This window comes from Acomys russatus, chromosome 25, assembly GCF_903995435.1.
Source record: "Acomys russatus chromosome 25, mAcoRus1.1, whole genome shotgun sequence".
Classification (NCBI taxonomy): domain Eukaryota; kingdom Metazoa; phylum Chordata; class Mammalia; order Rodentia; family Muridae; genus Acomys; species Acomys russatus.
The window spans coordinates 26,806,881-26,834,069 of NC_067161.1; the positions used below are offsets into that span (position 1 = coordinate 26,806,881).

General features: G+C 42.4%; 1 protein-coding gene across 8 annotated transcripts in view; it reads left to right on the top strand.

Annotated features, from left to right (window-relative positions):
- The window catches only part of Ebf1 (EBF transcription factor 1), a 431,261-nt gene that overhangs the window by 277,579 nt on the left and 126,493 nt on the right, over positions 1–27,189 (top strand). For all 8 annotated transcript variants that reach the window (XM_051168354.1, XM_051168355.1, XM_051168352.1 and 5 more), the window contains one exon: positions 15,527–15,608. In XM_051168354.1, coding sequence (XP_051024311.1) covers positions 15,527–15,608 — 82 coding nt within the window. The remainder of the gene's footprint in view (positions 1–15,526; positions 15,609–27,189) is intronic.

Sequence of the window (27,189 nt, forward strand, 5' to 3'; positions counted from 1 at the left end):
TATTTGGTTGTATCTTTAACTAGAGAGGTATGCTGGAAAGTTCACTGCGTAATGCCATATCACGGTGTGTGTTGACTGCTGGACCCTCCAGTGGCATTGAGTACCTCAGTTCACAGAGAGCTCTGCTCCAGTTCGTAGGACCACAGACGGTCCTCTGAGACTCCGCATTCAAATTATGTCTCCCTTTGCCATGAACTCTCTGTGGGAAGGCAAGTTACTTAATCTCTCAGTGATTCAACTGCTTTTTATCTGGAGAACTGGGGCAGAGGTGGAGAGTGGGTGAATGGATGGGGGAGCGCGAAACGGTTGTGAAGATTAAAATAAAGCGTGCACTAAGCAGGCTCCATTGCAAGTAGTAACCTCCAGTTGACATGAGCCATGACTTTACCCAGTATTCGTTTTTGAAAGCCTGACACTTAGGTAAAGTATTCCACTAGTCTGCTTTGGAGCAATCTTTTGCAAAGAAGAAAAGTGACCATCATGGGAAGGCAGTCTGTACTCTGAGTCATCTTGGCAAATGAGCATCATCGCTCCAGAGTGCACGCAAACTTGATCCCATAGTTCAAGGGAACATACATGAACCCCCACACTTTCCCAGGCTGTTTGTGATTGAGAAGAGTTCGTCATATGGGAAGAGTTTTCTTTATTAAAAAAAAAAATAACATTTGAACCACTTAAAAGGTTGTGGGAGTTGACTGCCTGGAGTGGGGGGTGCAGACTGTAGGCTTTAAGTAGACCCAGCACTCTTGTCACACCTGTTGGCTTAATTTGAGGGCTGGGGATACAACAGCAGAGGTATCCTGGAGAAAGGGGAGAAAAACTCAAGAAGAGACACAGGTAGGCCTATTGCAACTTTCCATGTTCCTTTCTATCTTGTTCTCTGAGGGACGGAGACTGTATTTTAATAGAAAACATGATACACTTATCAGTATTTCATTTATCACTGCTGTGTTGTGTGGATCATCTCACCATCTCTAGGAAACCAGCCTTGGATCTACTAAAAGGACACCAGAGAACAGAATGTATGTGTCTGGTATGGAGCAGCGGGTCCTACCCTGGTGTGACCTTATGTGCTTCTGAAGCCCCTTTTATTTTTCATCTGTTGCTTTGAAAAAGGTTGGTTGGAAGGGAGTGCTGGGGAACAAAGTTTTATTGATTTGTTGTTGTTGTTGTGTGTGTATATGTCTCTATGTTATGTTTTTGTGTATGTGTTCATGTGTGTGCATGCAGGTACATGCACACATGTATATACATATGTGTGAGAGTCAGAAAAGTTGGGTAGCCTCCTCAAATCACGTTTCACCTTACTTTTCTGAGCCAGAGTCTCATATTGAATGTGCAGTTCACTCACTTGGTTACAGCAAGCCCTGGCGATGGCTCCTGTGTCTCTCTGCCTCACCAGCATGGGGGATTGCTGGCATGTGCCACCATGCCTGGTTTTCGTTTGTTTGTCTTTACATGGCTGCTGATATTCTGACCTCAGATCTTCATGGCTTGCAGAGAGAACAGTTTATTGACGAGACCATCTTCCTAGCCCTTTGGTCACAATTGAGAAATGCACTCATCCATCATGCTATCATTAATTTCTTGTGAAATGTTTATCTCAGGAAGCATTTTGCATTTAAATTTAGCACCACACTTAACTCTTGGTAAAATTACAGCGATGAGTACCGAGAGGCATCACAAGGGAAGGGTGTAGGTTGTGTAGCTGGAGAAATGTCTTCTCAGGGAACTTGGCCCTCTGTAGGAGTGGCACTTGCTTCTAAACAGTAAGCCTTGCCTCTGGCCTTAGTCCTTCTTTTATTATTATTATTATTATTATTTTTTTTTTTTAATTTGGAAGTTGTTACACAACAGCCATACCTCAGCCTTATGACTAGTTTCTTATGGTGAGGGTTGGGCTGGCCCAAACTTGTTTGGAATATTGGGCAATTTTATATTTGTCAACAGACAACCCAAGCTTCTGTCTATGGGGACATGTTGACAACACTGCTTATGGAGTCATGCAGCAGGAGAGAGTTGAGCTGTTCTAGTTGAGAGGCCATTACTCCTCAGTTCATACAGTTTCGGGGTGGTGCAAAGGTCTGTGCGAAGCCTCGTTGCCTCTTTAATATTGCCTGCTAGGGCTCCTTGTGATACAAGTTCCAAGCATGTCATTGAAAAGCCTCCATCATTTTTGAGAGTGCACAGCAATTCTCTATGAGAAAACAAAATGTATGTAAGTGTATGTGTGTTTGTGAACGTGGACAGTTCAGCATTTCTAAGTTGAAAATCAGAAATCCCAAATGAGCCAAGATGAAAAAAAAATTTGAGCACCAACAGGAAGCCACAAAAAGAAAATGCCACACCTAACATCAGGTGATGAGTTGCACTAAAATAGTGTATTAAATTACTTTTAGGCTGCGTGTAGAAGGTGTATATAAAATATAAGTGAGTGTTTTGCTTAGATTTGAGTTCTGGTTTTTGAGACCTCTCATTTTGTCTGTCTGTCATCTATCTATCTATCTATCTATCTATCTATCTATCTATCTATGTGTCATCTATCTGTCTATTTATTATCTATCTATCTGCTTCAGTTATGTCCATATATGTTTTTGATAATACATGCATATGCTTTTGATTGTGCCTGAGGTGTACTGCTGTAGAGTCTGACCAGGACTCTGTGGAGCAGACCTTGTACTTTCTACATGTACTGTTTGAGTCTCTCCCTTCTGTCATCTGCTCCATGTCGTGATTTGGTCAACATGTCTGCCTAGATTAACCTTAACCTTCTTGGAGGGCATCTGTGGGTGAGAGTCCTCTCTACTCCCTTCTCCCCATGTGTCAGAGATATATTTTTCCCTGTGACCACCGGTATCTGCCAACTAGGCTGTGTTCTCTAAGGATCCTCTCTAAGGCACTCGGTTTTGCAGCAACTCAGCTTCATGGCTCTTTTTTTTTTTTTTTTTGGCTAAGCTGTCATAGAAGGAAAGACATTTTGTTCAAACTGCTTAAGACCTGCAGTTGGTTCATATGGGCTCTGACAGGACTGCCTTTATGCATGGCCATCCCTAAGGCGGTCATAGAACTGAGGGCTGTAATGAACCCAATGACATACATGCCTGATGAAAAAACAACAACAACAACAACAACAACAAAAAAAAAAACCAAAAACCACCACCAACAACAAAAGACCCCAATGCCTTTATAATTCAAGAACTCTAGAGTGAGGACAAAGTACTGCTAAAGGAGAAGAAGGGAGTGCTAATGTAATAGGAGAAAATGAACTGGAATGGTGGCACACACCCTTTAATCCCAGCACTCAGGAGGCAGAGGCAGGCCGACCCTTAGCAACCCATCATACACTCCTACTTCGCCCCTTCTTGAGAACCTTGTAGACCTATTGCACAGTAATGCATGTGTGCACAAGCTTGCATTCCACATTGGGGTATTTGTCACCAATGGGGGCTGTTATGTCTACCATCCAGGGGCTCTTGATTAAGATGACAGCAGTAGATAATGTCTAAGTCCCTCTCTTCTTTTAGCAGCTTTATTTTAGTAAATAATGATCAACTTAGGTAATAAAGTGGAGATTTTATAGCTCACATTCCCTGGTGTCTGGAGTTTAAACCAAAGCTGTTCCAGAGTGACTTGTAGAGAGAGTGAGTGACCTGTGAGCACCAAAGCACCTGTGAAAGTCTTAATGATGCCATTCTTCATCTATGAGGTTGCTTAATTTCATTTTCCATCAGCAACCTTATGATATCCTGAGAAGCAGAGCTTAATAAAGTGTCAGGCTCTATTTTGCATTCTTATTTTAATATGATAAATTTCTTTTTATATTTTTTTATGGAATAGAACATAGAGACTTATTGGATTGTCCATAATATGAACTGGAATAATTGGAAGTTCATGAGATTATTGTCAGTACTCTGTGGGCACAATGCTCCCTGGTCATTTTTATTTGAAGACTGGTCCCAAGCTTTAAATCCAAATTAAGGGGTCACTTGTTCATATCCGAGCCCATCTTGTGTGGCATGTTGGACTGCAATGATTGTTTGCAATGGAAGCCATTGCTCAAATTAAATTAATTATCTCAGTAATGTGTAAGCTCAGGGGATGCAGGCAGCACGTGGAGATTGGAACCAGGGAGTGTGTGCCTGGAAAAGTGAGTGGGAAAATGGTAGAGGATATTGAAAGGGTGGGTGATGCTGATTTAAAATCGTTTCTAAATAACTTCCATCTTTATAAGTATTTGGTAACTTTTCCCAAGGGTGGAAATTATTTAGAAAGGATTTCCTCTCTTCTTCCTTCTCCTCCTCTTCCCTCCTCTTCTCTAGTTTGTTTGTAGAAAAATGAGCTTGTTCCTTTTCCTTACAGAAAAAATATTTTTTCTTTTTTCACATATCATCCATCCCCAGTAATCTTGTTCCTTTTCTTCCTCTGTGACCCACACTGAAGATAACAGGGAAGGAGTGAAGGAATGGCATGCCCCTTTTGATTTATCAGGGATTTGAATTAAGTTGTTGTTGTTGTTGTTTTCAATCTAAAGTTCAATGGCACGAGATGATCTATCCATTCTTTCTCTGCAGATCTCTCTTTGGATTCACAACTTCATTATATTCCTTAGAATATAGGTCTGGCATGGCCACTGATTGTTAAAGTCACTGAGGAAATCCTAAGGAAAAACTGTCTCAGACCTCTTTAGTGAGTTCCCACCACAATAATGGCTGTGTGCATTGTGCTTGGCCAGTAAGATGGGCTTAGGAAGTACTGAAGTCAGGACCATGAATGGGGGAAACAAAGGACCCAGGGAATCAGACTGAATGAAGAGCTAGCAAATCATTGAGATTTTTAAGCCACAGAGTCCATGAAAGTTAGCAGAAATGACCTGGAGAGTTTTAAAAAGGGGAGATCCATTCTAGTCTATTGGTAATATGGCCTTTTATCCCTGTGGGTTCCAGGTAAATGTTGTAAGAACAATGACAGACTTAACTTAGAGATAATATGTTGAACTTTGATGTCGAGACAGTATTAAGTAGGACATTTAAGGACACCAATGAGCGCTTGCATGAATTATGCATGTATGAAACTAATAAATGGTCACAGACCGTGAGATGGATAGCTCTTAACTATGCTTGTTTGAATTAAATGGCAAATCTTAGCACACAGAGACTTTGAGAAAAACCACTCATCATTTTTATTTCCTCAGTTACCCATTGCCCAGTGGAGGAACCTTCTCTAGGCTCGAGGGTGAATGATATGCACTTTGATTTTTACATCACTAAAGTTGTCTGTTTCTTCCGTGGAAGTATTGTATACAAATGGAAAATTCAAAAATGCAGAAGCGGAAAAGGAGGGGAATCATCCCTGTGTTGTGATTGGAAATTAGCTGCCATTAGTATTTATGTACAACTTAGGTCAGGCCTTCATTAGCTGCTTCTCAAGCATAGTTGTCCTGGCTGCCGTGGGAACCGAAAGGCTCCATAGGGAGTGCCACAGAGGGGCAGGTGATGACACAAATAAACGTAGTTGCTGCAAGAGGGCCAAGAGTGGCGAGTGCGTAGCAATGAAGGGCGACGCGGCTAATTTTGCAGGGGTGTAAGGGAATTTTCACGATGCTGCCCATTTACGATGTACCGGAAAGAATTGTAGGATTACGGGAAGCTGAGATGGTGTGAAGATGGAGAGGACAGTTCAGACCCAGAGAAGCAGCTAACAGTGAAGAAAGGAAGCAAAGAATGATGGGAGGAGAAGAATGAGGGAGCTATACACCTGCTAATGGCCACTACTGTCACTGTGAGGCGCTTTAAGGTTCACTGAAATGGCCCCTACCTAACAACAGCCACAACAGATTAATAGTTCATTTAAAGGTGTCCAGCTTTTCTTGGTAATTACTTGGATACAATGTCCTAAAAAGCAAACATTTTCTTGGAAAATGAAACTTAAAATGCTTTTTATTTGGACAAAATCCTTGAACTAAAATCACTAGGCTCTTGGTGCAACTGGTACCCAGGAGCATCCAGTATACCCTGTGTTCTCTGGAAAGGTCTGTTGGTTAAGTAAGCAAATGAATACTTAACAAATATTTATACTTCACAAACAGTGGCAAAGAATGGTAAGCTGAGAGTCCAGGGAAAGCTGTATGTCTCGGTTACTATGGACTTGACCGGTCTTCATTCCTGCTTGGGATCTGCCACCTCCACAGAAGAGGGCAATTCATAGTGAAACTATCTGAGTCCTTAAAGGGGCAAGTGAAATGAGAACATCAGAGTCTAAATGAATGGGCCTCACAACTTTAAATACATACATATTGAACAATGGGGCCAGCAAAGCCTTCCATTTTCCACCTGTGGCTTTCCGGCTGCATGAAAGACTTTCAAAGGCAGTGACTGTGAACGCATAATAATGTATAATCAAACTAACCCCTTAAGGTCTCATTCACTGTCCTCCCTCAAAGAGACCCAGGATATCTTGGTTTTTCTTTGGCCTTAATTCTCCATTTTGTTACAGTTAAATATTCCAGTCTTTTCAGCAGGGTTAAAATGTGTTTGAGGGGGGTCACACATAAAGTGGTCATGAACAAACCTGAAACATTAGAATTGGTAATGAGGATGACTTGAGTTCAAAGTGCCAGGATCTCCTTCATTGGCTTTAGCTCTAATTTAGTTAACCTGGTGATGGTAAAGTGTATTTCCAGATATGGTCAATGAACTACATTCCTTTCATAAGATAATAAGATATGTGTCTTATATGCAAATATATCTCTGGTATGAATGAGTGTGTAATATATTTTAATGGGCAGTTTCCATAATGTTCACTATCGTATCTATAAAATGTGAACAGCACCAGCACTCCGCAGTCTTTGCAGGAGTGGGGACTAATACACCCCAAGCATAACGGCTCACAAATGATCCTGGGCCCACGCTTTCTGTCAAAATGTGTAAGGTGAAATATTGACGTTCTCCTGCCTCACCCTGTATGTCTGACTCTTGAGGGTATATTATCATCACTGAGGCAGTAAGGAAGCAATACCTATGTACTTTCCATCCTAGGTAACGCTTTACAATGGTAAACCAGAAGTCCAAGGCCCAACACTACTGAAAGCTATTCAAACTTTGCAGGTGATCTATGACCACTGACCACCTGTAGACTATGCTCCATGTGACAGAGGCTGCAGGTGTCCCTATACCCACTGACCACCTATAGACTATGCTCCATGTGACAGAAATAGTTTCAAACAACTGTTGCCTAGTCTGTCTCCCTCAGCAAGGGCCAAGAAGGGCTGACAAACACTTGTTTTGTTTTGGTTTTTTTTTTAATCTGTGATATTTTTCTGCATATCAAATCATATACACTGATTTTAAAAGTCCTCCCAGGGCCAGTTTGAGCCTTTATATACTCTGGCAAGAAAGCCTTGGTACTTGGGAGTGCCATCAACGGGCGTCTCCTTTTCTGTCACACAAGGGCTCTCAGGTTTGGGATTCTATTATTCTTTCTTATTTAATGCTCAGCAAACCTTGTCAGGACAATCAGCTGGACTGGGTCAGCAGAAGTCAATGTTAAGCCCCAGGCCCTGCCTGTCACACTTTTCTCGGTGTCTCTGAGAGATTATGAGACACTCTTCCTCTTGGTTCTTGGATCTTCACCTTTCTCCACCCTTTGGCAGTCCTGACCCCTTTTGCTATCTGCTGGATATGACTCCTAGATTAAGGACCCTATTTGCAGTGGGCCCTTTTCCTTTAAACTATTTTTAAATTCTTTAATCAACTGCTGTGATAGTCCAACACCCCTCTCTCCCCCTTAAGCTCTTGCTGCTAATTATGTCCTCCCACCAAGCCAAACTCTGAGCTCTGAGGTAATGAATCCTTTTCAAGGTGATCATGTTTATCTCTTTAGGCTGCACACACTTTCCAGAAATGCCTACGATCCAGACAGCATCTGCCCAGGAAGGTAGACTTCTTGAAGTCAGCGGCCAGTAATAGGGGTAGCCACATGCTCTCCCTCTGGGATCTCCAAGATAAGTCATGGCTTGATTCCAGTTTCTCTTCCACTGTGAAGAGCAAAAGAGTCCTCATGGCTTCCCGCTCGGCCCTCTGTGTGTCACAGCCAGGGCTGTGTGGAGTATGTCAGACAGGTCTTCCGTTGCCGTGGCTTCTCATAGGAGAAGAGGAGAAGCGCTTGGCCCTCGCTCAGGTCAGCCTCCTGGCCTGTCCTTGTGGCCTCCCTGGGATCTTGGCTGACTATTGGGTATCATGTTTTCACATGGATGAACTGTACCCTACAGCGTAGTCTGTGAATGAGAAGCCGGGAAGCTTTCTTTGACCTTGAAGACTGAGTTTTCTCTTTCCGTTTTGATCTGTACTGTTTCAAAGGCACCTGTTTCCCATGGTAGTGCTGTGGGACTCTGGCTTAGCTCCTCACAGAGCGTTGAGACTCCGAGAGCTACAAGAGGGCATTTCTCAGACAGCTTCGGGCAACTTAGGTGGTCTTGAGTAAGAGCAGGTGCTATACAGTTACATACTTTCCATTTGGGAGAATCCTAGTATTCCTGGAATTTTTTTCCTTGGTAATCTCGGGCCTGGAAGCCTCACACCGAAGCGAGATATCCTCTGTTGCGGCAAAGGCGATAGGGTACTCTGTGACTTCAAAGAGGTCCTTTTAATTACAAGGCCTTTCCCTGTCCTCCCTCCAGATCCTGTGTGGGAGCAGCTTGAACTTCACCCAGAAGGGACCCCACATTTGTTTCTACACAGCTGTTCCTTGTATGAGGCCAGAGTGCATCCCCGCGTCCTGAATACCATTGGGAAGGACCGTCTGCCGCCTCGCCATCTGCGGGCATAAGTCAGGGGGACTTTCAGAGACACTGAAGCTAGGAACTGGGGTTTTATGTCTCTGTTCAGTTGGGCTTTGACACCACCCCCCCCCCCCCCCCCCCCCAGCCTGGGCGTGATGAGCACAGCTGCAAGCAAGCAAACGTGATTTTTCAGACTTTGGGTTGGGAGAGGTAAAAAGCTCAACCTGTTCAGTCCAGACCCACTGCGCTTGCTTCGCATAACAATTAGCAATATACAGGCAGTGCTTGGAAGATGGTTTTACTTTGTGTGCCCTTCAGCGCTGACTAGCTGGAGTCTTCCATAATTTTTTTTATTAATTAAATTTTTTACATATACATTTATATTATTACACATATCTACAATAGACTACCTATAGCAAGAAGAACCACGACACAATCAGGAAACATGTAAATGTTACATTCTTAGTATTTTGGCTATTTGTATTTGATGGCCTTGAAGAAAACATCTTTCCTATCTTGGTGCGTCTAAAATTCTGAATGTAAATCAATCTCCATCACATCTTGTCATTATCAACTTAAAACATCTATCTAGACCTAAAAACATCTTAACCCCTAAACAACTAAGTTTCATTGTAAAACTAAGCTACCTGGTCTTCAACTCCATCAGAGACTTGAGAAGGAATAAACTTGATTACCTGTGTATTCTGGGAGTGCAGGTTAGTAGCTTTCCAAATGAGAAGATGACAGAGACAGTTTGCTACCTGAACAGTCCCCCAAAACTCTCTATAACGTTGGAGCATCATTTTCAGCCTTTTGGCCCAGTATATCTGACAGACATATCTGTGAGGCAGGAACTATTGAGGACTTGCTTACCCCGACTAGGCAGAGTTTGGCCATTGACTCTGCCTGCATCCAAGCTTGCCCCTTTTTAGGCAGAAGTCTTCCTGTGGTAAAAACAAGGACATTTTGTCCAGTGGCTTGTTTGCCACATTTGAAGCCATCTCCATAAGGAGGTTCTTCGATGCTCATCATGAGTCCTCCATAACTTAAGACCCTGCCTTCCTCTGCTTTGGGAGAAGCTGCAGTACTCTTGCCTTTCCTCAATGACTATCTCTTTCTGTAGGTCATTTGATGAAGCCTATAGTGCTTACTGGGAACACAGGGCTTCACTGATTTTCTTAGCCTACACTATGCCCGAGAAATTATGCTTTTCATGTTTGCAACTCTTAACATCTCTTAGTCTAGGCAGCATGGCCCTGCTCCCAATAACTTACAGTGGTGAGCATTATCACTTCCTCTGTGCTAGGCTTCAACACCCTTTAGGTGCCTCCTGATCTTCTAAAACATGTTCTAATGGTTTCTCCCTTTTACAAGTGATGAAACTGAGGCACAAAGAGGTTTAATCCATTTGGTGAAGATCTCACATTTTGCTTGGCAACAAAGCTCCATGTTTGGTGAAAGTTACCCAATTGTCTGGCGGGGGGGGGGGAAGTCTTATTATACCCATGTTTTGTGGACAACACTCAGAGTCACAGGATTATTGGACTTGACCTGTTTTTCTCATCTCCAACAAAATTGGCTTGCGTAGTAAACTTTGCTACCATCTTTATTGAGAGCTCTGATTTGTATTCAAAGGCAGACTCTAGATTCTATTTAGTGAGCCAGTATTTACTAAATGCCACTAGTTTTAAGTCCCATGCCATCCATTATCCATCTATTTCAAGACATGGGATAGAGTTTGTTTTGTTTTTCAAACCTTCATGTAGGAGTCTGATTATGTTGGCTAATTGATTTTCTTTCCACAATCCAGTACTTTTGGTTACCAGTACTAAGCTCTCATATACATGCTCAGGGCAGATAACTGAAATTGCTTATTGCTTTGTGAACTACTAAAAATACATTACCAAAATCGAGAAATATATTCTACAACATGTTTGTTTCAATAATGGACTATGTTCCACATCAGCCCGATTGATGAATCTACACAGAATTTAAATGGGATGCCTCTTCCGGTTTTGTGATGTCACTTCCTTTAGCTGAAGTGGTAGACTAAAATGTTCACATGCTTAAGTGCTGACCTCTTGCTGGATTGGTGTGTGAGGAACCAGCGTCACTCTGGAAGGATGAAGGCTGTGAAATACAGCTCTGCTCTCACAACTACCACAACTGAGCTTCATTTTTCCTCACATGTGAACTGAGGAGGTTAGATTGAAGAGGTGGTTAAAGCCACTTTAAAAGTTCTCATGTGACTCAGGCTGTGGAGAGGGCCCAGAGAAGAAGGGGACATGCTGAATACACATGAACACTGAGACCGGAGTCCAGATCCCCTGGATCCACTTAAAACCTTATGCATTGCTGTCCCTCTAACTGAAATCCCAGCACTGCTCTGGGAGCAGACAGGAGGTTCCCCGGTGCTTGCTGGCCACCAGCCTAGTGGAAAAACAATACCCTGCAGGTTCAGTGAGCGATCTTAAGGGAATAAAGTGGAAAAGGGTAGAACAGGACGCTGGAATACTCTGGGTGCATATGTGGATGTGTGCATAAACCACACACATATGCAACACACACACACACACACACACACACACACACACACACGCAGGTCCTGTAACTCATGGAAAATGCGTATCATGACTAGCCCTATTGGAAATCTAGAACACTAGTTTTGAACTCTAACTACGTCCCTTATTTTTGGAGAGTCTTTGTGGGTTGTGTTCCAGGTGAGTTACTTCCTTCCTGGCATGCTTATCATGAAGGACTTCAGTGGGGGTTTCAGAGAGACCCTGGGAACTTAACTGCTTTGGATAATAACCCAGTGAAAGATCTATTAAATAATAATGATATTACTCCTACAGAAAGTTAGCTGAAAGGTGTTGGGTTTCTCACCACCTAGCCATGCCACCCCTCCAAAAAAAAAAAAAAAAAAAAAAGAACTGAGTTAAAAAGAGAGTTTGATCCCGGGACTTTATGGAAGTCCTCGGAACTCTGCAGTGTCAGTAGTAGCTTTGTCCTGCTGAGGGTCAGATTCCCACAGTTGGGGTAGGGCAGCCATGCTCTTTCCCTGACGTTTTTATCAAACACACAGAATGTGGCAGTTCTTTAGACAAACATATGGTTTTGTGTTACAATAGCTTCCACTTTGTTAAAAGCCCTTTGGAATCAGAGATCTTCTATGTGGGTTAGCAGACACTAGTCACACACACACACACACACACACACACACACACACACACGTCCCCGAGTTCAGGGACGCCTTATATGTTTACTTGGATACATCAGCCCTCGAGTCTGTGTGTAACATCTGAGTCAATCTCTCACTGAGGGTATTTTTAACTCCTCCTTACTCTTCTTGAGTTGCTTTAAGGAAGTGTGATCCAAAGGGTCAGATACTTGGCTTGTACTTACGGGAAAACTTTGAGAGAATTCCTAAGGCCTTGGAGTGGGACTGGCTTTCCCCAAAAGAACTGGCCCTTCACAGTGTCTTTGCCACATAAGGGCTTGTGTGAGGCCCCAGGCACCAGTTGACGGCTGTCTTACCCGTGACAGATGGTCAAGACTTCAATTTCAGCAAGTGATCTGCTGTTGAGGGGGTGGGTGGGGGATTCTGCCAGCAGGCCAAGTGGCAGGGCAGCTTAGGGTAACAGTGAGCCGGTGTGTGCCCAGCATAGCTTTAATGGCAATCCGGTGTGTGCCCGGCATAGCTTTAACAGCAATCCGGTGTGTGCCCGGCATAGGTTTTGTGCTAACGATGAGCTGCTGACAGGAGCCCTGGTCTTGCTCATCTTTGAGGCAGAAGATTCTTGGCTCCCTTGATGTTTCTCTCTCTGGCAAAGCCAGTGTCCAGTTTGCCTGTCTTTCAAAACCCATTTTGGCACCAGATGGAACCCTTCACGGTGGCTAGCAGTTGTCTGACTTGAGGATGCCAGAGGGTGTGATGACAGCTCCTTCTAATGCAACCTGAATCTGGCTGTCAGGCCTGGGCTCAAATGGCTTAAACACGTACAGGCGGCAAGTATTATCAACCATGGGGAGACAGGCAGGGGGGCCCACCGGAGGGAGATTGGTGGGGCTATCCATCCCGGCTTGGTGTTGCTTTGGGAGGGGGATAATAATCCTGTGGTTCTCCTAGTAAAACCATTGTTCTGAGTCAGTATTATTACTTCAATTTCCACGAGCAGGGCAACAAGCATTAACATCTTCACTATATTTCTATTGTTATCAACACTTTGTGGAGTGTACTGGTTCAGAGCCCTGTCTCTGGGTCCACTGTATCAAAAGTTCAATTCTAGACTCACATTATCTCACTTGTAGACAAGCAATTTGATGTCTCTGATTCTGAGTGTCCTCCTAGCTTATACACGGTGAATGGCAGGGATTATTTAAGGGGCAGGAAAGGAGCAGTGTGTTTAAAATACTCAGAAGCAGGGGCCCCTGCACAAACTGTTGCATGAACCAAGGACAATGTATGCAGTAAACCTAGACCCCATGTTCAGATCTGGCCAACGGACAGCTCATTCTTCATGGGGAGCAGGGAATGCCTCTGACATGAACTCTGGTGCCCCCGATTTGACCACTTCCCCTTGGTGGGGAGGCCTGTTGGCACTCAGAGGAAGGGGAAGCAGGCTATCTGGATGAGACTTGATAGGCTGTGGCCATATGGGGGGAGGAGAGGAGGTCCCCTTCTGTCAGAGGTCTAGGGGAGGGGAATAGGGCTGAAGAGGGAGGGAGGGTGGGAACGGGAAGATATAAGGGAGGGGGAGTAATAATCGGGATGTAATCTGAATTTTTTAAAATAATAAATGAATTCAAAAATGAAACTAAATAAAACAAAACTATCCCGAAGCATCTGTTATTGCCGCCTCCACCATCCTGACCAGTGTGAGGCGCTACGCCGCATCTCAGCTCATATTCACAGTTGCTTCGTAAGGTATATAGCTCATTATGCCCATTTTATAGATGTGCAATTTGAGGTTCCGCTTCTCTTCTGGAGGCACATGGGTAGCACTTGCTACACTTTGGATATGGATCCCATACTGGGTACTTTTTATAAAAGCTGTGCTTTTTATACCTTACTATAGTATACCACAGCACACAAACTTTCCCTTGTGATAAGAATGGGAATCATTCCCTTCTGGACTCTGGGGTGGTTTAAGTATAGGACCTAGCTGCAGAAATACGAGGAACTCATTACCACTACCCTTGGCATATTCGATAATGTCTGAAAGCCACATATACTGGCGTGTTCAGTTTCTGGGGCTCAGAGGAGCACGGTGGTGCAAACGCCATGTTGATAACATGTGCAGCGACCAAGCTGCTCTGGGCGTGCAGGAGGCCCAGGGTGGGCTCTGTTATACACAGCTGGACTTTAGCAGTGTTCTGTGAGTCATTCATCCTAGACGGAAGGTCGATAAGCTTTGGCCTCTGTGGGGAGGCCCTGGAAGTAGGGGCAAACCATTATCAGATGCTTCCTCATTGCTGGGCGTTCCTTGGGGGTTGTGTAATGTTAAATGACTTCATTTAAGAAGATTCTTACACTGTAAAATCTTATCGTTTTGCTTCAAAAAGTCGTCGTTTCTCTTTAACGCTTCCATATATTCCCTCCCTGGAAGATTCCAAGAGACCAGGAAGAACAGATGCTGGATGTGGAAGCTGTTTGGATGTGGTGTGGTGTGTGCCTTTATGAGAGAGGGTCAAGGGGGCTACAGTGCTGACTGACACAGTGCTATACTAAATTCAGACAGAGGCATCATGGAGTGCTATTTTTACACACCTTACTTATATTGAATTGACATTTTTTTTTTCTGATGTGGCCCTAAAGTGGGGCAAAAAGTAAAGAAAAGATTTCTTGAAGAATTTCATTGACCAATATTTTAATGCGTTTCATGGAGATATCTTGGCCCCAAAGTAAAAATATATGTAGAAAATAGGTAGATGTAAAAATCTTCTATTTATCCCAAATAGAAAACAGACAGAGGGGTTTAACTAAGGGCAACCAGTATGAATACCATAGTACAAAATTCTCCAATGACTGGCTCTCCCTGATGGACTTGTATAACTGTAGTAGTTACTTAGAGCGACCAAGTCCTGCATCATACAAATCAGGACGTTTTTGGACAATTAAAATAGAGTCGATCTCACTATAGACCTTATTCAGGTGGGTAGAGAGGCAGAAAGTCCAAGATCAAACACAAATAGCTTTTGTGTATAATAAGACAAGTGTCTAAGAAGAATGATCTGGAAGATTGGAGAAGCCAGAAGGACTTAATCATCATGTGAATCCTACCACTCCTCTTAGGGCTGCTCATGTGAACGTTTTCTTTGGAGATGCTAAGATTTAAAGGTGTTCACCATCTCCTTGGAGTTATTGAGTATCCTCTTTGCCATTCATCATCTGTGAACTTACAACACTTAAATTATATGTTATTCTTGGGGGCCATGGGAATTCTCAATTAGATCTGTTTGGAACCCATGTTAATTTGTGGTGAAGACCGGCTCTCTGAATAAAAATACTCCCTTGGGGGATTTGCTGCTTTTGTGAGATCTGTTGACAGTACCAAGAGTGTTCCCGTCAGAAAGAATATGCACCCTTGGCCCTTGAATATAACACTCAGTCTAACCCCACTCTGAGTATTGCAGGAGACGCAGGAAGAAAAAAAGACTACGTAATTAACCCAGAAGTGATTTCTGACTGTGACCCTGCCCCCCTTGTTAGGACTGATATGCTAACCATGACCCTTTGTTTCTCCACAGATTCTTCCTGAAGTTTTTCCTTAAATGCAACCAAAACTGCCTAAAGAATGCAGGAAACCCACGTGACATGCGGAGATTCCAGGTGGGCCCCTCTTGCTTTTTAAAAACCTTTAGTAATAACCCGAACGTGGAGAGATGATGGGAAAACATTTTTGGCAGGAGACATGGCGTTTAATTGTTTCTCTAGAGAAGAGCAGGTGAGGCCACTGGTCCCAAGGCGTCTGCAATCTAAGAGTTGTTTTGTTACACAGGAATTGGGGCTGCACCACCTGCGCCCGCTGATGAAGGCAGCTGTGTCCTTAGAGCCTCATCTTGCCTTCCTGTTTGGACTCACATGACCAGGCAGCCACAGATTAAGTCAATTACTCAGAAATGATGGCTATTTTCTACATTTTTTCTAAGTAGGACTTTGCTGAGGAAGAGTCAGGAGTGAGACCGGGAAGCTCATTCTTGTCGTGTGGTGTGCTCTCCCCTCTCACAATCCCAGCAGCTGTTGGCACCAACTGCCAGCTACAGGGGGAGCCTTAAGAAGCAGAATGCGGCTATACACTCTGTTCTGCTTCAGGAATGCTCCTATACCCCACATAAATGTATTACTAAATATTTTACAGATCTGCCACCCATTTAAAGCATACTAACCCTATAGACACACACATATGTATATGTGTATATGTATATATGTGTGTGCATGTTTATATTTGTATATACGTATGTATGTGTATATATATATATACATATGTGTGTATATACATATATGCACACTTGTATGTATGTATGCATGTATGTTAAAGGGCTGAAAACCTAAAAACAAATGGAGTGATGTCTAAAACACAGGTGTTTTAGGAATTCCAGACATAATACTCCCGTGGCATCACGTACTAGGAATCCCTTAGGACCTTGTTAAAGTACTGATTGAGATGGAGGTGGGGCGGGGCTGGAATTCTGTTTCTAACAAGCTCCCAGGTGGTGTAGAACCAGGGAACACATCTCAAGTAGTAAAGTCAAGGCTTTTCCTTGCATCGCTCTCCATTGCATTTTACCGGTAAGCTATTTGCCGTGTCAGTGTTGATGGGTTGTGCTTGCACAGCCTGTCAGAGAGGCAGGTTAGTGTTGAAAGTTCGCTCCTACGCCTGTTTAGTCAGCTCAAAGTGCCGTTTTCAGAGCATGAGACCCAAAAGAGGCTTGATAAATTCTTGCTGCATGTTCTCTGAGGAGAAATAAGGAAAGAGAGTTTGAGCATTGATTGTGCATGTCAATAGCATAGTCTTCAAAATGTTTTTTTTTTTTTAAAGAAGTGAGACTTATTAGTCTCATTAAAGAACAAGTCCAGTGGAAGGATGCTATCGTCTCCTGAGAACTTAGAGAATTTCTATAAAATCATCTTGGCCTTACCACTTTTTGTATTGACAGAAATGAATTAGGAGAGTCCAATAAAGTTTCAGTTTCTCAGAACCCGTTTCCTGGCCAGCTCCTGCCTTCACATTGTGATGGTATGGGTGTTCACAGTGTTTTGCAGGGTGTGAGTATGTTTTTGCATACGCTACTTGAGAACTTGTGCTTTTCAGATGAGCTGTATGTGTCTTTTGGTCAAGTTTGGGTTAGGAATAAAGCTATACAGGCAGGAAACCATTTGTGCACAGTGATCACACCTCATGCCTTTGCCAGCATCGGTTATGTTACATTCCTCAGAGCAGTAGAATTGGGATGGACTTTGGTGACACCGGGAACCTCAAAGGACCTGCTAGTGAGTTGTGGGTCTTAGGAATAGAGCTCTGAGGCAAGACAGGAAGTAATTTCAGTATATTCTTTTTGAGCATAGGAAAAAAAAAAAGGTCACAATTTGCTTGTAAGGTAGTAAGTGCATAAGTGATAAAGTTAAGCTTTTGGGGTAAATTCTAGTGATAAATCTAATTAAGCCCTTAATTTAGTCTAGGGTTTCTCAAGTTGGGCACAAAGAATATTTTAGACTGGATAATTTGTGTGTGTATATGTGTGTGTGTGTGTGTGTAGGGTGCTCACTTGTATGACAGCTCTCTTTAGTCATGGAATAACAATAGAGAATAGCCCATTTTCCTAAACATGACAGCTGAAGAGTCTTAATGCCCATGGTAAGGAGAAGAGAGACAAAATGGCCCCCTGATGGAAAGCTGCTGATTCTATTCTAAACTTGATGACCTTTGACTAAGTTTGTGGTGACAGCATTAGAGCTATGGAAACTGCAGCCCTAGATTAGCCATAATTGCCTTTCTACCCAGTGCCCCTACTGACCTTCAAGTAATTATGACTGATGTGAAACCTGAAGGTACTTTTTACTGTCCCCCAAAATAGATTCTAAGTAGAAAGAGCTTTTTCCAAAAGAATAGCCACCTTGGTTGCCCCAGACTTAAGCCCTAGGTTAAGAAAAGCTGTATCTTTGTCAACTAGGACAAACTCCTTATTGGATCTTAGGTTCAACCTACTGTGTTCCCATCACCTACTCTTTGAACAGTGAGAACTGTAAGGCGAAGGTCTCTAACACCTAACGCCATGTTTGGTGTAGCTCTCCACATGCTAGGTTGATCCCTAAGCCCATAACCTCCGCACTGAACTCACAGTTTCTCCTCATTTATTTATTTTTCTCTCCTCATCAAACTGGCTTCTCCACCTTTCTTCTCCGCAATTGCTTATTTCTAACGTCATCAAGTTCCAGGTAGATGGCTATTTATACCAGTGTCTATATTTGGTAAATTTCACATTTATTCAAGTGGATACTATGTTTCCCTTTACATACATTCATGGCCATTGGTGGTGATGATGATGAAGAAGAAGATGAAGGTAACATTTACTGAGTGCTTATTTCATGAGAGGTGTAATGTGAGATTTTTACATGGATTAGAGTAATTGCTATAGCATCCCCATTAAGAACATGCAAATATGGATTATTCCCATTTCACCAGTGAGGACTGTAGCTTAGAGCAGTAAAGGAGTTCGCTCAAAATTACACTCCTATCAAGTGAAGGTTCATGTCACACACTGTGACTTGGACATTATCAGATGCTCTGGGACAACAAAGAACTCATCCAGAGTCTGTTGATAAGTACTTGGTAAGGCAACAGGGGGACCTGTTAACATCCAAGTGTTGCCCGAGGAGTAAATGATGGAGTCACAGGATACCTTAGAAAGGCTTCCCCAAGAGACTTCATGCATGAGGTTGCAACCCACAGGGGTCATCCCTGCAAGAAAAGAGCACTGTTCCAGAAGGCGGGCTAATCTCTGAGTGCTTTCAGATTGTGGGAAGAATTTGGAAACATAGCAATTATGTGAGTATAACCCTCTCCACTAAAGGCAGTGTGAACCAATTCTTCAGGACAAGAAAAGGTCCCCCTTTTTACATTGCAGCTGAGTGGGGCCACCCTTAGACATCCAGAGAACTCTGTTAAAAAATCACACAGAGGTTTCCAAATCTTAGGATCCAAAGAAGGGTGTGTGTGTGTGTGTGTGTGTGTGTGTGTGTGTGTGTGTGTGTGTGTGTGTTCCTGACATTGACTGAAGATTCCTTATAACCAAGAGACTTTTTCATCTTTTCTAGCAGAGAAATTGACACTTTGGTTTCATGTACTTTTTTTCCCATGTCCCTGTTGTCTGTAAGAAGGACTGAGAGAATGCTGTTTTGGCATGGACAACTCTGATCCATTCTTTGCATAGCAGTAGTACTGAAAGGCCAAGTACTAGAAAGAACTGATAAATGCACCCATCATGGCCTATGAGGTGGCTCTCATCAGCTGTCCTTGCTGCGGCTTCTCTTTTGTCTCTTTTGTAAGTTTTCCTGTTCAGTCTTATCTTCACACAGCCAAGCCACTGAGTGTCTCCTCAGAAGAGCAATCAGGGGCTCATGTAGGTGACTGAGGAGGACACAAGAAACGTGCTTGCTCTCCTGACATGTAAAGACATTCTGTCAAGCTGACTTAGCCTCACGGCAGCTGGGCTTCCAGTGTGTAAACAGAGACTTAATTACACAGGCCATGTCAATTAGTGTGACCTGAGTGTTCTCAAAAAATTAATCCCTTTCTGAAAAGCTTAGGAGTGTGTCATAAGCCTTTAGAAAACCTGGTACAATCCTGTTTTTTTTTTTTTTTTTTTTTTTGTCTTTTTTTAAAATAATGGATTTTCCCCTGAAATCCCTAGGCTGTGGTTAAGGTAGCATACTTGCCTAAGTACAACAGTTGTCACAGGCTTCATTTAGTTGTGATGGGTATGAGGGAAGGGCAAGGAAGGAGAAGGGGGCAAATTGGGACCAGACACAGTGCATGGCACAGGGAGCAGTTTACTGTCACTAAATGAGCCCATTTCTCTATCTTGATACTAAAAAGATGCTGATGTTAAGGAGCCATGTTAAAGCCATGTCACAGTCTGGCTTTTAACTGACAGGAGCCAGAGGATTCAAGGTGAAGATTGAAATCCTTAGCTACCTCTTTTCTTGTTGGGCCTGGCAGATGAGAGCAATGGAGGAGAAGCAAGAACTGGGCTCAAGTTGTCATCCTAGTAGAAACCATAAGACCTGGAGACTGAAGTAACATATAAATTTTCAAATTCATCTTCTCCCCTCAGCAAAGGTTTTTGATAGGCTATAACTCTGCATCTGTATGAAGATGCTAGACCTATGACAACGGTATATATGAATATAGAGGTAAGATATAGTCTCTCATTCATGTGTGCAAGCACTCAGCAGTATTTATTAGAGTGCTAGGTGAGAAGTCTGTAATGATGAATGCAAAAGATAGAGTGCTTGCTGTAATGAAACTGATATTTTGATTGGGGATTATTTTAGGGCAAGAGTAGCTCCTGTAACATGAAGGACAAAGACTATCTAATAGCTCATATATAATAGGTATATGCTAAAGTTCATGCTTTGAAAGAATAGATTTTTTTCCCCTTGAAATGAACTGGGAATATGCCAATCCCTGACTTGATGCCATCCTAATTCCTTAGAGTCTTCTTGTCTTCGTGGAAGCCAGAAGAAGGGTGGAGGATGCACTAAAGGGAACTCATGTCTTTGGATTCTTGGCTTAGAAATAATCCTTGTCAAGCCTGCTCATTTTCTATTGGGCCAGTCACATGGCCACTGCAGCCACAGGGAGATTTGCCAATGCCTCATGATACAGCCCAGAAAGGAGAGAAAGCGAATGAAGAAGGAAGGAATTTCCATTAGCTGTCACAATGAATATACAGACAGATTAATAGTTGTAAATATTTAGAAATTGTGGTTATTGCCATAAGAATGAGTCAGGATATTATGAGAGAGCAAAAACAATCAACGGAGTTGGAGATGGCATCCTACCTTGAAACATGTGATCAGGGATGGTGGTGTTTAGGCTCAGGGCTTCATTTCAGCAGTACACTTAGTCCTTTATATCAGTGGATTCTCCTTTTGGGGAGTCAACTACCTGTCGGTGGGAAATATTTGGACAACCCAGCATCTGTGCTGCCATGTGTAAAATTCTTTTGGTCAGCATTCCCCAAATACGCAGTATGACATATCATTCTCAGATTTCAATATTCTGACTTAACTATATGGCATAATGTAGTGCTAATGCAAAATAACAGCATTTTAAAGGAGCTCAGCATTCTTGTTGTGAGGTGGGAAGGTGACAACTCTCTGCCAGATACTAAGAGATGATTGTGCTACATTATTCCTGGGAAAGCCAGACAAAGTCCTTGAGCAGAGCAAACAACAAGAACAAACTCATTTTATCACGTGTAAAATTCTTCCTTCACTTAGTCATTTGGATAGAAGATAAAAGAAATCATTAGGTTATTTATCCCAAATTTCTAACAACAACAAAAAAAAGGTGTTTCCCCCCAAAAACTGATGACATAGATTATGACATGAAAGGGGAAGTTTTAAAAGTGAATCAGTAAAAAAAAAAAAAAAAAAATCAGAGAATTTTGTCATTTACTTTAAATCAGTTTACTTTAAATCGTTTACTTTAAATCAGTACATTATATGCTGTTATAGCATTCTTAAAATACACACCCAACCTCTAGGATGAAACAGAGTGCTTGAAAGTCACTTATTCAAAGAAAGAAGCATTCTCTTTTTTTCCCCCACCTTCCACTCTCTCTCCTTCAGATGTACTTATATCACATTGACAGATAACACATCTTACAATTAAATTCTTTCCCAGCAGTATGCTGGGAGCTTGAGCTGCCTTCCCCGCCCCCATGCAGAATAATTTCAGATGTGCCCTGCTGATTAATTATACTGAAAGCAACTCTAACGAGAGCTTCAGAAAACAAGATTAATTCATGAAACCTGGTCAAACATGGGGAATCATCAACTTGGTCTATGACATCATAGGAGTTTACTGGACCAATCTGTATCTTGACACATGCCTTGTTCTGAGCCTTGGCAGACAGTATGCATCTCTGAGAAGGAATCCTTGGGGATGTGATTTGATGAGAGGTGGATGTGCACTTAGCAGAAGTAGCTCCACATTAAGTATGGATACCTTGGAAGAAATTGTAAAATGTAACCAATGGTAGTTATGAAGTGTTTGGATTGACCAGTGGCTACCTATGGTTGTTATTGCTGGGAATCATATAGCCATGGGAACCTTCTGACCAAAGCTATTCTTCTGTTTTTTAACATATAATTGAGCAGACTCTGGCTATATTTCAGATATAGCACTGAGGCTCTCACACAGGGAATCACACTTGGTTCTCTCTCACTCTTGCTCTTGTTCACCTTGCTCCATTCTAGCATGTTGACCTTTCTTCTCTTCTGTCATTCGTCTTCCTTGAGCACACAAAAGTCATTCCAGCCTCAGGATCTTGCCCCTCACTCTTTGAACTCCTGTGAAATGCTGCTGCTGCCACCTCCCAGGATACCTAGACACTCACCACTCAGACCAGATAAGATGTCACATCCTCAGAGAGACATTCGTTGATAACAATCAAAAATAGTTATTAGCTATGACTCCCTTTTCATTTTTTTCTCACAAATGTATTGATCCTAAAATTTGCTTTTATTGCTCATGTTACTGATCCTTTGAACTTTCTCTTATGTTAGGGACTAACCTCTTAGAACGAAACTAATAGGAACTAAGACCTTTGCTAAGAAATTACTCTGCATTGTCCATTGCTACTTCTCTGGCATACAACAATGCCCGATGCAACGCATGTACAGGGCAGACTCACACACAGCTCATTCCTGTGTCTGATGTGCTTACATGCTAGTAAGTGATGGGCTTGGAAATCCACTAGGGGCTCTCTGACTCTGGACCCCTGGCTGTTGACCAGAGTTTCCTTTGCTTGTACCTCATTTCTATATAGACATGCCATGTTCAAGTCTGCAGAAGGCACATGACCGTTCTCTCTGTTTACCTCCCTGAGTAAGCACAGAGTACCAGTGAAGTACCAGATGCACCATCAGGAGCCATTGGGGGCATCAACACTCACTGTATGATGAGGAAGGAGGATTAGCACATTTACAGCTCAGGAGCTAGCAAAGGCAGGAGCTGATCTGGTTGCCAAAGCTCTCCATCTCCTGTACAGATAGAAAGTATCTGCTCTCATCCCCCTCTTCAGCGAGAGTATAACTTTGCCTGAGCCTCCAGTGGAGATTTAATTCTCTAAGATACACTCTGTCTCCAGCCCGTTCCACTCTGTTACATCCTGGAGGTTCACACGTCCCCCATAATTTTTAATGACTTATTTGAGATCTTTCAACCAGATAGAAAGTAGCAATCAGGCACATTTCTGAGAATATCTCATTCCTTATCAGTCAAGGATATTTTAAAGGACGAAGTTAATGAAGACCTAACGGCTGCAGACCATTTTTATGTAAATAATACTTAAGCTGTCATCAGGCACCTCAAACCACCCCATTTGGATTGGAAGAAACCAGCAGGAGTGACAGGGTAGACTCAAGGCAGGGCTATACACTATAGTGAGAGCAAACTCTCTGGAAAGCTGGAAGCTTTGCTTCAGGCTCACCTGTGTTCTTTATTTGTCCTGTGGCCTGAGGACACTTAAAAAATATTCTAGTCCTTAGTTTTCCAAGCTGTAAAATGAAGTGTTCCCCAAATTCGCAGTGTTGTAACTACTTAGGATTTGTTGCCAGATTTTTTCATAGGAACCTTTGTGATGCCATTACTTTTCAGTCTGGTGGTATTTAGAGAGAGAGAGAGAGAGAAAAAAAAATCAAACGCTCTCCTTTTAAGTGATTCAAATATTAAATTACCAGTTCAGAGATGCTTGCTCATAGGCATGACATTAGCAGCATTTCCAGGTGATGTGTTACTGAATAGCTAGCTATATGCAGCCTTATTTTAAATTTATTATTTCATTTATGATTATTGTGGGCGTGGGGGTGTGCACATGAGTGCAGGTATCTGTGGAGGCTGGAGGCATCAGAGTCCCTTGGACCTGCAGTTGGAAGTAGTCGTGGGTGCTGGGAACCAAACTTGGGTCCTCTGCAAGATCAGTGCATGACCTCAACAGCTGAACCCTCTCTTCCACCCCAGTGCAGCCTTATGTTGGATGTGTTTGGCCTTTGCTTTCTTTAATATTATTCCTCTTTACTACCCTTGAAAACTCTTAGTTGGAAGTCACTGGTTTCTCAAGTCTCTGGCACTGTTTGCCAAACCTGTTCAGAAGTGGGTTGAGCAGTGTTTTGAAGAACATACAGACTGTTTCGTACAACGGGGTGATGTTTGCAGAAATTACTGCATGGAAGTTCTTATATGTAACTGTAATGCCGTTACCTTGGTATCCCTGTAGTGTGGTGCATTTCTTGTAGAGTGCCAATGCCAATTCGTCACCAATAACTAAAGCCCATGGTTATTGCAGGCTTCTCTTTGTATTGTATGTTCCAGAGATGGTGACAAATATGGCAAAGCTGTTATGTATCCAGCATCACGCTGTTATACAAAATAGTCTCACTGTCCTGAAATTCTGTCCTCTACTGAATTATGCCTCCCTTCCCCCAGTTCTGGCAAGGACTAATTTTTTTTTTTTTTACTGTCTTCATAGCTCTGTTTTTTGCGGAATGTCATTTAGTTGGAATCATGCAGTGTATAGCCTCTTCAGATTGGCTTTTCTCCCCCATTTAGTAATATGCATTTAAGATTCCTCCATGCCTTTTTGTGGTTTGACAGCTCATTTCTTTTTATCACTAAATGATATGTCATTGTATGGATTACTAGTTTGTTTATCCACTCACCCTTTGAAGGACATCTTGGTTGCTGATGTCTTATATTTGGTTGAAATTTTTTGATGTAATTGCAGGCACACACTCTTGGTCTAAGTAGCATTGGAAGATTCTCGTGTACTCTTTGACCAGTCTCCTTCAAGTCTTGTAACATTATAGAGCAATATTACAGCCGGGATAAGGACCTTGACAGCATGTGCTTATACTCATTTGCATGGGGATAATTTTCAGTCCTATAAAATTTCATTGCAAGTACATAGGTTTGCCTAGCTCCTCCCATAGACCTTACATTGGGCATCTCCCTCTTCATTTAATGCATCCTACCCTCACATTCTTTCTAAGTGTCCACGTTCCCTTTATTGGGTAGTTACTATTCACATTGGATGAGGACCCACCTCAATGGTATCATTTAATTCAGTAAAAGCTTTACCTGGAAATCAAAGCACAGGGACTAGGGATTCAACCCATAAATTTGGTACTGATGATACAGAAAACTTTAACTCCTCTTGGAACTGGCTTTTATTTTTCATTCTGCACAGTTCTTTGGAGATTAAACCCACTGTGTCAGTCGTTGTATGCTTTTTTTCTTCCGGTGTAGTATCCCATGAAATGCTGCTTAGTTACTTTTTCATTCCTGTGCTTTAAGTCACTATTCTTTCAATACCTTTGTTATTGGGCTGGGAGAGATGGCTCAGTGGTTAAAACATTTGTCCAGCAAGCCTAAGGTTGGGAGTTCAGATCTCCAGAATCCCATGTAAATGTAGGGCAATAGGCATGGCAGCTCATCTATAAGGCCAGCCGCAGAAAGCAGAGACAGGGAAGAGCCTCAGAGTAAGCTACTTAGTAAGAATAACTATATCCATGAGCTCTGAGCTTGATTAAGAGACCCTATGTCTCAGTCAGTGGAAGAACTATTGAGGAGTTCCAGTATTAGTCTTGGGCTTCCACATGCACCAGAGTACCCACTAAAACAAAAGCATGCCTGCACACACATGCGCACCACACACACTTGTGAAAATTAAAAAAAAAAAAAAGAGAGAGAGAGAGAGAAGAAATATCTGACAACTACGTCCACGGATTAATGCAAAAATCCAATGAGCTGAAACCCTAGTGAAAGAAGCCATAAACCAAACGAACTGTACTAAATATTACCTTCTATGGCATTACCACATGTAACTTACACATGTAACTTTGAAAACCAAGTTTGCAACTTTTCAAAATTAATTCACTGGAATGACTAACTTACTAAGAAGAAAATATGAATTGGCCAAAAATCATAAATTTAAGCTTCGCCAGTGCTTTGACACCATGTGTTTCCTCTGGTTTTATCCAGTTTGAGAAATGCACAGGGATAAGAATTTTGAGTCCTTGTATTGGTCATAATCTCTTCTTTTATGCAAGCCGCTACTTCTGTGACTGTGATCTTCCACTTACCATTGAATTTAGCAGCTTGTGTCTCTTTTTTAAAAAATCTGCTCACGAGACAGAGGTTATGCTTCATGAATCTTAGATGATATAGTTAGGACACACAAGGTCTCTTGTGTGACAGAGAGTGAAGGACAGCCTGAGAAGTGACAGAGAGGGAGAACAAACTAATGATGGAATTTTCTAGAAATCCTTCCTGGGGAGAGTCTGTGAAAAAGTTAGACAACTGAAATGTCTTGTCTCAGTCTGTTTTCTAAGCAGTGAGGTTTAACTTAGTGTCAAGCTCAGAATGTAGCAAGCTAAGATGGAGATGTCTTCTAGGAAGTGAAATTATTCAACCCAGTAAGAGGGACAACCCGCTAGAGTTCTCAATTGTGTCTATTCATGTTGTGAGTGCAGGTCTTTCAAATTAGGAGATCCATAGGACAGCAGGTATATCCCCTCTGTCCTCTTGTTTTAAATACCAGTTTTTTTTTGGGTCCCTTCAGTGAGGGTCAGGAGTCATTGTGTCAGGTCAGGTTAATCAGTCTAACACTTGTTTTGAACTCTTCAGTCTTACCTACAAAGTAAGAATGCCTCTTCTCCTGCTAGTGATATTCTTCAAATGCTCACTGAGGACCGGGATCTAGGCTTGCCACTTGGACGAACTTAGCTTCATAGAATTAGCATTAAGAGTCAGAGGCTGTTCTACATGTCATTGGAGTGTCAGAGACTCTGCAGAAAGGGAAAGTTCACCTTGAGCTGTTGGCGAAAGTTTCATCAGTGAAAGAAGACAGCTATTTTGTGTGTAATCCTTCCGAATTCTAAAGAGAGGGAGATAATAATAACAATCACTTCTGGGGTCTCTAGACCCAGGAAGGAATGCACAAGGTCAGTTTCGAAACTGCTGACAACAAATCAAGAAACTAAAACTAGAGTGTAATTTCTCAAGAAAGCTACAGGTAGTCACAGATCTCATCCTCACCCCCTTCTAAATGGATCTTTCAGCATAAATTCAGCATGCCTAAAGACACTGTTATGAAAAGCCATGCCCTTGCACACATTTCAT